A 12,597-nucleotide genomic window follows, 5' to 3' on the forward strand; every position below is an offset into this window, starting at 1 on the left:
TCATCTTCAAGCAAAATTAAGTTCAACATAGGACCAAAGGACCAATAATATAAAAAACAGACAACACTTTGTTTTCATTTTGGTAAATATTTATTCGTCGTGTTGGGACGGAATGAGAGAAATCCATTCCGGCACAAGATGGACATACACGTTACTTGATGTCTGTAAAAAGTATAAAACGTCGGAAAATGAGGATGGCGCAACGGATGACAAGCTGGCTTCATTGATATGAAGTAAACATTTAAACACGATAATGTCAGAGTAAGACTTCCTCGGATTTTCTTCTTGTTTTCTTCTCCACGGCCCTCAACATGAAATAATTGACGACAACTTGAGTCTTTTTGATCTTGTCCATCTCTGGGAGGTTGCGTACCATGTGGTACTTGGTGTGATTATGGTCCTTCACGGTATATTTGCAGTTGGCAAAGTGACATTGTTTACGCTTTATAACCACTCTGCCGCCGGGTTTGGGGAGACGAAGATCCTCCTGAAAATGTAACAAAGGTTTTAGAAGACTTCAAACGAGTAGGGTGCCGACGCAGAAGGACGGACGTACGTCGATGAGAGGACACCGTCAAGCAAAATTTAGTTCAATATATCACCTACCTTTACTTTATACCTCTTCAGAGGTGGCAGCACCGACTTCTTTGGCTTGACCTCGCCTGCGTCCTTCTTGGTATACCGCTGCGTAAAGGCCTGGACCCGCTCCTCGAGCCCGCGGAGTTTATGCTCACTCGTTTCCCAATCGTGATACTCCGGGTTTCTCTCTAGCTCCCTCATGCGGTGCTGCACATAACCATTCACAAATTTCATTTTGGCGAAGGTGGGCCGATGTGCGCTGTGGGAGCGCTGGCTCGCAATATCAAATCCAGAATTAACTGACGTTCTCCCGTCCAACTCGTCCTGTGGTTTCGTGATCAATTCAGTCACTAAAATAGAATTATTCTCCTTTTCACCAGCAGGAGTCTCTCGCGACATTTTTTCGCTATCGTCTGCTTTAAAATCCGGAGCGCTCGCGATGCTGTTTCGCCTAACGGTTTCGCCCCCACTTTTGGATGATTCGACAAATCCTGCTAATGTTGTCGCATCACCACTAACTCTTCTGCTAATTGGAGGCGAAGCCATATCCTGAGTTGATAACTGAGATGATTTGTTTTCGTCATCCTTAGCCGACCCATTTCCCGTGTCTTTTCCAGGAGTATTGTCCGCATTCTTCTCTGACCCCACCTTAGAATTTTCTCTCGACAGAGACGGTTCGGTCACCTCCCGAACTGGTCGCAGCCCCTCCACTCCATGCTCGCTCACCACGTCAACCTCGCGGACAATTTCATTTGCGCTTGTGACGCGTAGATCAGGGACAGACATGGAGAGTTGCTTCCTCCCGGGACGTAGCATGGGATCGGGTATATGAGTATCATCCGTGTTCGAGTTCGGAGACAAATCTCTGAGATCGATTTCACTCTGAGTCCGCCATTTCTCCGGCGATTGCGGTGCAGGTGTGGGAGCTGCGACCAGTTCCTCCAGTGCGCGCTGCGCCTGCGTGTCTTCGTTCACCCGTCGATGACGCGCCTCCGTCTGTCGCTGAAGGTCTTTCAATGTCACTATACTGCGGGCATGCCGCCTTCGAGGATATTTCCCCGCCCTGAGAGCCATACGATCCAGTAAACTCATCGAAAGAGCAACACTCTGAGACTTCTTAACTTTATCGTCCATTAATTGTTTATAATACAACGCATCCGGAACATAAGGTCGCAACAGGGACGCCTTTTTATGAATGAACGCTTCCAGCAACACTTGGTCCAGCGTCTCTTTATCCGGGAGTTCTTTACCCGATTTGAACTCGAGTAACTTCCTGGGTTGCGGTTCTCTGTATTCAGTCATTCTGAATAACAAATGTTTAAGAAACGGCACTTGCGCACCTTGCACAGTTCGTGATCTGCTCCTTAATTTTGTTATCACACCAAATTTCATCAGTTCTAAAGTATGAGGATTTTTCTTCGCGACCAAACGTTCTAAGTTCTTCACATCCAAGATGTAAACTTCACATTGTGACGTGCAGACGACGGACTGCATGTATGTTGATAAATCCATCAACAGTTCCACATCTCCTATGCAGTCACCATCTTCGACGCTACACAACATTATGGATCTGTTACTCATTTGTTTCTCCGCAGCAGCGTACCCACCCCGCCTGCGCGCCATCACGCTCTCCTTGATGACGCCGTTCTTCTTGCTCAGGTCATCCTGGAGGCGGGAATTCTTACGTTTTGGTCTAAAATGGGAAAACGCATAGAATACAGTAGAATCTCTCTATCAAGGCACACTTGAGACTGAGAAATGCTTTCGAGTCCTGATTACTGAGGTCATGTTTGTAAAGAAATGACCCAGTTAGGACCAAAACTATTGCCCCTAATAGGGAGGGTGTCCTGCTAAGAGAGGTTGCACTGTCCTTTCATACCCATGACCATCAATAAAAAGTCACGCAACTTCTGAACATGACGATCAACGATCTATTTTCTCATTCTCAACCTACCTCAGTAGTTCGACTTCGAAGACATCGTTCTCAGCTACGAATGGCGCCAACTCCTTGTACTGATGCTTGTGCTTGTTGGGTGTGACCATGACCTTGGCGTGACCTCTGGGGAGAAAGGAATATATTCAAAATGTATGAGATGAGAATGCGATCGTAGCTGGCCATGGCACGCCTTCAGGTCTGAATGGTCAGTGGAACCCTTCAGGCTGCTGTTTGGAGGTCCCAACCTGATGGTCATAGTCCAAACACTACATCGACAAATGGCCGCTCTCTTCCCGGGCGCGATGCCAAGGCCTACCAACCCACCTTTTGCCTGGTCTATGGTGATTGTCGATCTTTGTCAACCGGTGATACTTTAATTGTCGGTTGCTTTTTAAATCTTTTTTGGAGTGGATCATTATTGAGATTCCCAGGTACCATTATAGCCCTGGTACACTTTTCGTAGAATTTGCTTGAATAGATGTGTACTGCCAACTACGACAGTGTACAGGCTATTGTGCTTAGGCTATAACAGTACCTTACATTATACGAGGAAAACTCACCTTCTAATGAAGTATAAACCAGAGAACTCCTCCCCCTGCTTGACGATGGTCGCGTCGAAGGTGAATACCTCTCTTCTCATACTCATCTCTAAGAGGTGACGGAAGCGGGGAGACCATTTTCCGAACAATGAATGATTCTCCACGAAATCGCGTCTGTCGGCGTATTCCTCTTCTTGAAAGGCCTGAAATGATCAAAGGATTGATACCCATCGATTAATGTGATTTCTATGAGGTTGGATCGATCGATCACTTTGCTATCGTCCCACGCCTGTGACCATACAGTAGATGGCAGAGGTTCTTGAAACACCTGGAAATGAAATTGAAAAGGAAATGGATTTATTGGACTATACAATGAGCCAGATGACCGTTGGCGCTTGGATTAGGGTCAGTAGTCCGATATCTTCGGTTTCCACCCAACAGAAAGTTTAGGATATTGGCCAGGCGCAGTCCTTGACAAATTAAATAATTGGATGGTTCGAAAAGAAGTTTGATTTAAACCAATTCGGTAAGGCGGGGGTCTGTGTGGGCTTTTGGAATTATTTCACCCCAAGTGGTCCTTGTGTCAATAGGCCTAACCGCACAAGAAATCGTTCAGCACCATTTAACAGTGGCTATTTATCGGGCTATATGCTTATTAGAAGAGTGTAAGTGAACCTTCACGAAATCGTTGAGAGAAAAAAATCGTCCAACTCTCAGCACCCGTGAACCGTGACCCTCAGCGGTTAAAACAATGAAGTTACTTACGCAGTTGGCCGCAGCCTTTGTAAGATATTTCAGTATTCCCCCGAGTCGAGACATTTCAACAGATAGTTATCATTATGATTCCAAGAAAAAAAGATGAGATGCAAAATCAAATTTATATCAATGTTAGATCCTCTGAACGGCCTGAACACCAACTCGGCTCTTCGTCACTTTCGAGTAGATCTCGGACTGATTCCAAAGATTTTAGGTTGGGAGAGGCAAACGCCCTATGACGTTTGTATCCTGGCGTAGGCGTATCCTACGGTAGGCGTAGTAGGCGTATCCTGAGATTCGACTGAATTACCTGTCGTACAGAGGAAGCGTTCACAAAGACAATCCCTCGATACTGTTCGTTTCTCTAAGTGTTCGTATTCGGCTTAAAGATATCTGGCTGTCATTCCTGATGACTCATTACCAATCCGCTGAACGCCTGAGGGAATCGGCTATATCATACAAACTAGACTAGCTTTTCCTGACTTTGGTTATCCTCGCCTCGTATCAGATATGCTAACCAGAATAGAACATCCCTTATATAGAGAAGACCGGCGTCAGCAGGTCAGTAAATCCTGAGACAAATGAATCATCGACTGGACTCACTTTCAGACATTTGCCAACAGATAGAAAGCGCCAGTGCAAATCATACCCGTCTTCCTTGACTTCTCTCATAACCCTTGTCAATGAATATCCTTCTGGTCTGTCTTTGTCTGTAATATGCCTCGTCTTCGCTCACACCAATGAACATCCCTGAACTTCTTTCCGACAAAATTGTCCCTGTTAAAGATCATTGGCGAAGAGATATGTCCTGGCCAATTAGCAGCAGGTCAGGAACACATTCAGAACATAAGGCCAATGATTGCCTTCACTAGAGTGGTTCAATTCCTTCAGTTTTCCGCTCGTCGAATCTATACAAGTCAACATTATTCTGACCACTGATAAAGTTTTAAGCTGTTGAGGAAACGCAACAGATCGGGTTCAAAACGTAGTCTCTTTTTGATCAAATTTTCCTTCCAATATGTAAAAAGGTTCAACCGGATGACGGATCCAAAGGTTGGCAGTAAGCCGTAGCGATCATTCGTTAGAAGTCCATTAGCAATATGATACAATGATGCTGGTATTCCTGATACGTACAGAAAGAACCAAATTAAACTCTTGGATGAAACCAGACAGCCTCCGACCACAATCGAGTCGATATACTAAGTAATTTCTAAATGAAACCAAGTAGCTTTCAATCAAGAACTACCACTTCGACGAAACCCCAGGGAGCTTTTGATAATATCGCTTTTAGCTTCGCACAAAATCGATCTCTCGTTTTAATTGACATCTATCACTTAAGTTAGCAATTAAACTGTCAGAAGCCAGACTATAGTATGTGCTTTTTGTAATGTTTGCTTGAGGAAATGCTCTGGATTTTTTTCTTATTCAATATTTTCATGTGAACTACTGACTATGAAGTTGGACGTATTGGGTGATCGTTCAGGCAAAAGTAAGGCACTTCTGGTGTCCTTTTGACAAGATATTGTTTCAAGCAGAGTTGACCTGTTCATTACATACGTTGCCCATACGCACATCCTGTAACATTAGCCGGCTTAATGTCTACGTTCGATCCCCAGGGCTATTTTGATAGAATCAAGCCTAATACACTTGCCCAACTGCTTACAATAAAGTCTCTGGCTTCCTCTATCCAATTATTATTGTACCACTGACAGAAAGGATTAACGTTGGTCAATATTCCCAGTCAAAATATTTAGTTATGTCCGATTGGCTGTCGATGTGTTCCTTCGAAACACATTTAACCAGTAACGAAATCTTATTTATAACACCGTATAGTAAGGAATTCAAATCTGAAATCCCCAATTGTGCTCCGTTATCCTGTTGGAATATCACACGAAATTCTGCCGCCTACAGATGATCACGAGTACTCCCTATCACTGCCCGTATACCACAAGTTGCCAAGACATGCACTCCCTTGAACACTGTTGAAATTGGTCACGATGCATCGTAACCCCATCCACATTCCTTGTCATCAACCAATATTCCGCAAAATGTTGTCAGTCTATCTGTCAAACACACCAAACGTATGAAAATATAGACGTACACCGAAGTAGTACGTCAACAGTCGCCTCCGGCTGATTTCTATCAAACGTGCGTTGAGACCGACACCCAGAGGCAAGTTTATGTGAAAACTGAACTTTACATAAACTGAAATGTCCCCAGGCTGTTGTCTGTTCTTAACATTGTAGTATGATGTCGATTGAACGTATGAATTCGTCTCCAAGGTATCAGTGCGATATATCAAAGAGTTGAGCTGCCGTCCGTTTCGGCATCATCGTTATCAAGGGAAAGCTTTGAGAGTCCAACATAACCTCCCTACAAGGGGACGGACGAGGCCGAAGCACTGCGTCCTTGATATCAGCCTTCCTCCAGTAAAGTTCACAAGCTGAATGCTCATGACATCTGGTAACATCGTCTATCCCGATACATGTACTCCTCTCACGAATCGCCATCCCCCGGCAAAGAAAAGTACTCAATCATTCACTCAGTGAACCTCTTGTGTCAGCTTTCAGCTATCCTGCGTCTAATTTAAAGGACTCATGCACAGGTTCAGTGTTTCGACCATCGGAGTTTTGAGAGCGGTTGTGAAAACATGATATCGAGAGAAACGAAATGTGCTATCGCATCGGTCGATCACAGTTCGTTAAACCAATTGCTGGATTGGCGAAAATGAATCAAAGATCGCACGAACAGTTTCAGCATATTGAAGAGTAAACAAGCCATTGTCCACCAAAGTTTACAGAATAAACATCCTTGAGGTGAAATACCTCTGATAAATCTCACTGTCCGGCTCAATGAAGAAGAATGACAAAGTAATTGAAAATATCATCCCCGCTGGCAAACCTGAGTCACTTATACCTATTTTAAGCGGAATGAGCCAGCAAGAAGCGAGTTGTCATTCAAAATAACGAGGTGGTTCCGATTATTGGATATCGTCGAAAGGAAGTGACGTCCGCGGATACGTCGCGAAGTCGTACCGTTGGAGTGAAGGTGAGGTCAAATCCGACGACATCTAGCCTCGATTAATGCTTAGGCTGATGGCAGACTAAAGCATGCGTATATTCTCGAAGCTGCAGTTGGAATGGTTAGTTACGAAACTTTCGTCCACAAGATTAGTAGGTTCATAGGTTTTGCGAGCTTTCTTGATGATGTCGGGCCTAAGCTTATTCGTTACCTGATAAACGAAATGTGCCATAAGGTCGCACCGGGGAAAGAATACTGGATGATGCGCAGATCAGAGATGATGCTTATATGTACCAGAGCCAGTTATCTGCGCTTGATGCAGAAATTTACCAATAAATCTAATGAATTATGTATGAAATCAATAAAATGTAATGTTAAATGCTCAATCAATATGTCTTGGGGTAAATTTGGACTAAAGCTTGATTATTGATGAGCGTCAGTTTCCAAACATTGGAAGATATTGGATTGGAGAGGTCGTTTGCAGACGATATGGTTGCAGGTTGCAGCAACAAGAATCACTCGTTTACGGTTGATTTATCATACTTCTGCAAAATTGGACAGAAACATTCGAATGAAGTCGCTGAAGATAGGCTCTTCATTCCGCCGCTTTTTCAACGCAGGTTGCTCCAGACCGTACCTCGGTCTCGCGACATTTGTTAAACTCAGGTTATTGCCTGACCCAGTCTTAAAGTAGGATATAGATTTCCCTCATTCAATAATATCAACTATTCAACAGGTTGACAAAATATGCCAGGCGTCGACTTGTCAATGATGGTGGCAGTTGTTTAGTGTATTGGTAAAATTATTTGATGGCGAGAAACACTGGAGGTATTTGTTTTCAATCCTCGGGTCAATTATCGCTTACTGGTTGAAACTGGCAAGCCTGACGGCTGAATTTCCAACAAAATTTATGCCGCATACCCAAATTAACCATTTATGGAGGCTTGATAGCCAAGTGACGTAAAACAACGAAGTCCATTGGCGTCAACTCGTCCGAAAACGTCCGCATAGTTCGTCTCATCATGGTTTTGAACACAGGGCGGCTGGAAATCTGTGGGGAAAGCATTTTTCGGCGAACAACACAAGACGAACGTGCAACTCTGATCTCTACTTACCCCGCTATTGTAATATTCTTCGAGTTCCCAGTCAAAGTTTGACTCGGTGTCAGAATCGTCTGCTCGTGTGGCAGCCATCTTGCAAACTCCGAATCCTCACTTTAAAAGATGTTTCTATCAAATTCTGTGTTCGTTTAATAGGGGCGATATGAGCGACTAAATGAACTTTTTCTCCACTGTATTCATTGTGATTGTGGGCATGTCATTATGTTTTGTATGCGTCTTAAGTGTCCATAATATATCTTAAATTTTATGTTCCCCGCACTTAAGTGAGGGATAATCTGGTAAGATGTACTCAGTGCTTCCTGACTGTCATCGAAATCCGAATTTTTAACCGCACCAGAAATGCATGGTTATAACTAATTTCCTTGGTAAATTCGTGTTTTCCTTTTATAGTAATCCGTTCGCAAGATGAGGCTCTAACAAAAACACTTAATCAGTTGCATGTCCCCTTTTAGTACATCCAATGTATCCCAATTGTCGTTGGTGACAAAACTCCGTAGTGGCCGCGGCCGTTTCCAACAATGAGAACATTTGTGTCCACTTTATAGAGAGTCATGACTCGAAAATTTACTTATCAACCAAATCGCCGAAATAAGACGCAGAGATTTCCAGTAAAGATTGCTCAGCAAACGACATTGGTACCCATCGGTTTCCTTCGTCATCCCCTGTGAATGACCCCTTCAAATCGACCCACAGTTCTGTCGTAGCAATGAAAATAACTCCTTCTTGTATGTATGTTATCAACGTCTGGACTCAAGGAATAGTTTATGTAACCGCAAGTTTTTGGGTATTTAATATTTAATAACCCACATGCCGCCATTAAGCGGGCTAAACATGTAATCCGGTCCATTATCAAAAGTAAAACACTCAATTTTCATTTTTAAGAAAGTTGTGCCACGTCTAAGCGATGTCTTGGCGTAAGGGGGCAGCCGATGACTTTTAATTAGCGATGACTTTCAAATCAGAAGTAGCAATAGAGACGCACAAGTAACAAAATACATGTAGACAACTTTAAGATAGACCAGAACCAGGTCGGACAGGACTGGATTTCTTTAAGGACAGAGTCCCTTTAAGATTTGTTTCAGTGACCCTTATAATTTCATTGGCCTACAAAACGGTAAGCGCTCTAACCTTTTGATCGGTTTAAAGTTGTTTTCATTCAGCAACTTATAAAGGTTAAATGTTCTCGACACAGTTGGAAGGCCTGCTGCACTGTAAAAAGTATTGTAAATATTGTCATTCTTTCGCGAATGATCAGGAGTTTCAAAACAACCACTCCGCAAAAAGAGCGATTTTTATCGTCCGACAATATATAAAGTGACTGTTCAGAGATGTCTTTACAGTATCTGATTCCTACCTTGAGTGATCGATTATAGAGGTCTCTGTGTATGATGAGAAGGTCAGAGGTCTCGTCTGCGAGCACGGTGGCGTTCCTGACGCTGTCTTGACTAATGAGTGCAATCTCGCCAAAACTTTTCCCGCTCTCTAAAAAATGGAAAGAAAAGTGTTATGGGTAAATGTTTTCCTTATAATCGAAAGCACCGAGGAGAAACGATAAAGGCTACCGACCCAAGCTATACCACAACACTGTCGCTACACTCCCGATGTAGCGGTTTCGTTCTCACTCAAGTCTTGGCTACACCCTCCGATTCTGTGGTGTCGGTCGATCACGCGCGGGTCATTGACCCCAAACTTGAGCGACAAACAGCCCTTTAAAAACCACTGCAGGAGTTGGCCCTGTCATGGCCGATATTGGAACTTGCCGTATTTCACGATGAACTTCCCAAACGAAGACCGGTCTATTTTCTTCTTCTTCTCAACTTTCGGAACCTCAGCAGCCTCTCCCTCATCACTTTCCCACCGGGACTCATCGGTTTCTCCCTCTGTTCCGTCTTCTTCATCTTTCCGATCCTCTTTTCCCTTTACCCTGTCGTCTGCTTCAGTTTCTTGCTCTGTTTTAATGACTGCTCTGTCTTCTTCGCCAGAGAGATTAGGGTCGATGTAGACGACGGCAGATCCGTTGAGAATGAGGTAGAAACTGAAGACAAAATGCATATCATTTGTCACAACAATCATGCGAGAACTGGGTATAAGGTACGCTCCGGACGCAGTGGAACGTCCTCATAGCCAAACCATTCAACAGACGTCCCAAATTTCACAAATCGCTTCGTGCTCCATCTGTAGGTAAACAGTAAAACCGATAGTCTATTTGGTAACATGTCAATTCTGACTCTGCACCAACTTACCAATCTCCAATCTCGCCCTGGCGGATAATGACGTCATCACGGTCGACCTGCTTGAAGTCACAGTTCTGCAAGATATCTATCAGCACATCTGTGGAGAAAAGGAACAGTTTTTGAATTTTTTCTCCGACAAAATATTAGATGATAACACTCAAAACACTTCAAGTTGTGTCGTTGTAATTGCATTCTAAAGTACAATCTTTCGAAATCTAAACCTTCATTTCAAACATAGTCCACTTCCTCACTCATGTTTAACGTCAGCCCTGTAAAGTTTATTTTTCAAGTCCAACCACCACACTGGTCTTATTTGTTCAAAAGATTGAAATAACAGTTCCGAGGCTTCGAAGTCATCTTTCATTCTTCATTATTAAACCGATGCCCATTAACTGGTTTGTTTAGTAACACGACTTGTTTACCTCTAAGCTTTGAGATAGGCCTATTACAACTCAATTCCTCACCAGATTTTTAAATCATAAGCCTTGATTTCAGTTTAAACATAACCTCATTTAATTATTTGAACGAGATAAAATTCTAAACCGAGAGAGTGCTTTTTGACGGTGCATATCATTGTCAAAGGACATAGTGTTTCTCAAAGCTGCTGGTGAGTTCCTTTGAATAAAACTGTGGCGCCAAATTTGTCTATGTCTGTTTATTGTTGTAATAAAGCTGATATCAAGACACTCGTCCGCCTAGCTATTTCTAGCTAAGCAGCAGTTTACGAGATGTATTTTAGCCCAATCAAGTTTTTCCCTACTCATTTTCACTGAAGAGTCCCCAGCGTTAACATCATTGATACGCCTCACCTATTTCGCCGTATCCGGTTTTGAATTGGGCAATACAATTTAACAATAAATACCCAACGACTTCATCAAAATATCAAACGTCAGTGTTGGCGAAAAGGTACCAGGAACCTTTTCAGTTTGTCTATTTGTCAGCAATATTGGCCGAAGTCAACTTCTTTGAATTTAAACTTCCCGTTTACTTGTTAAATTGAGTGGAAATTATTTGTAACTTTGCTAAACATTGTATCCCAAACAACGAGCAATCATGGACACAACACAACACCTTGTCCATTATAGCAATATTTATTCTAGAGGGACTCTTTAAGTTTATATGTTCGATACGTCATAAAGCTGTCCAAAGTGCCTAGCCAGTGTATACCTTAACCTCGCTTAAACAACCGTACAAAACGGAAGCAAATATGACTTACGTCATTTTAAGTACACGTATAACTGTTAAAATTTGCTATATCATTGTGGAATCAAGATTGAACAGGCCCTATAACAATTGAGGTAAATGATTCTAGAATGAGAGTACATATGGTACTTATACTAACTTTTCCCCATATCCTGCAGAAGATCTCCATACTTCCGGATCCATGGTAACACGAATTCTATTTCCGGCACGCCTCGTTGTGATGGCGGCTTGGCGATGATGCTGAGCACCTGATGGAACATGTGACTCATCCTAACCAATCAAAATCACAGATTAGGCAGAGACGTATCCACTTTTCATAGTCCGAGATTCATGAGACTCATCCCTCCTTTTCCATACATGTCCCAAATCTCCAGACAGAGTCCAAGCTACAGTATCTTCATTGCAAACGAAAGAAAACTACACCTGACCATCACTTTGCGGCGGTTACCAATGGAGATGCTTGGAGAGTGACATGTCACCTTCATCCGCTGAAATGAACAACAAAGTGAGAGATTTTCTTTCCAGCAATTCCATTGAACTGTCAAAGAAATCTCCAGGTTGAGGAATGAATACTCCACAGTCGTTTGACCTTCGATGTCCACTCAGTTCCGATTCTCAAATCCAAATCCTCCGGTCACTAAGTGAAAGGCCCGAGATTTAAGCCCGCAAAAGAAAGTCAACTTATCAGCCCAATAGGATCATGGGTTTGTTCGCGGGTAGTAATGGTCTTACTGGTGTTCACGGACTTGTTTGAGAGCAAACTCGTTTGTTTGATTGGTGTTCGTTCGCCCTCGTGTCGTGATGTCGCCAGAGTGTCCTCAACGGAGTGGGTTTCCTCTCCCGTCAAAAAGTTCCTTTTTACTTAAGTAAAGATTTACTTGCTAAGAAAGTCAATTTATCAGCCTGTGATTTGCTAGCCACTTAAGCGCATGTTTATTTATTTGCAAATCGAGGCGTTTGATGACATTCATTAGGACCTACCTCAGTTCCAAACAAAATCGTCCTAGCATCGAACTTTTAATTTCTCAACTGTCCATTTCTTCAGTAACATTATTCTTCTAAGTGAAAGAGGATCAACCTCGCTCAATGATGAATTTACCTGAAATTCAGCCTGTCCTGTTTCAAGCTTGCTCATGATATACATGTATCTAAGCCTATAGAGTTAAAATGGAAAGGTCTTTGGGAACCAGGTCGATGCGACACGGATC

General features: G+C 43.0%; 1 protein-coding gene across 1 annotated transcript; it reads right to left on the reverse strand.

The window, feature by feature from the left end:
• Positions 1-135: 135 nt before the first annotated feature.
• On the reverse strand, positions 136-12,224 carry LOC135500428 (uncharacterized). Its single transcript, XM_064791891.1, has 8 exons — positions 11,529-12,224; positions 10,196-10,283; positions 9,713-9,987; positions 9,307-9,434; positions 3,076-3,257; positions 2,534-2,638; positions 607-2,272; positions 136-487 (listed from the first exon to the last, which is right to left on the reverse strand). Exons 1-8 carry the CDS (start codon positions 11,656-11,658, stop codon positions 257-259), a joined length of 2,805 nt encoding a protein of 934 aa, XP_064647961.1. The 5' UTR covers positions 11,659-12,224; the 3' UTR covers positions 136-256.
• Between the last annotated feature and the right edge of the window lie 373 nt (positions 12,225-12,597).

Source organism: Lineus longissimus, chromosome 16 (assembly GCF_910592395.1).
Source record: "Lineus longissimus chromosome 16, tnLinLong1.2, whole genome shotgun sequence".
Classification (NCBI taxonomy): Eukaryota; Metazoa; Nemertea; class Pilidiophora; order Heteronemertea; family Lineidae; genus Lineus; species Lineus longissimus.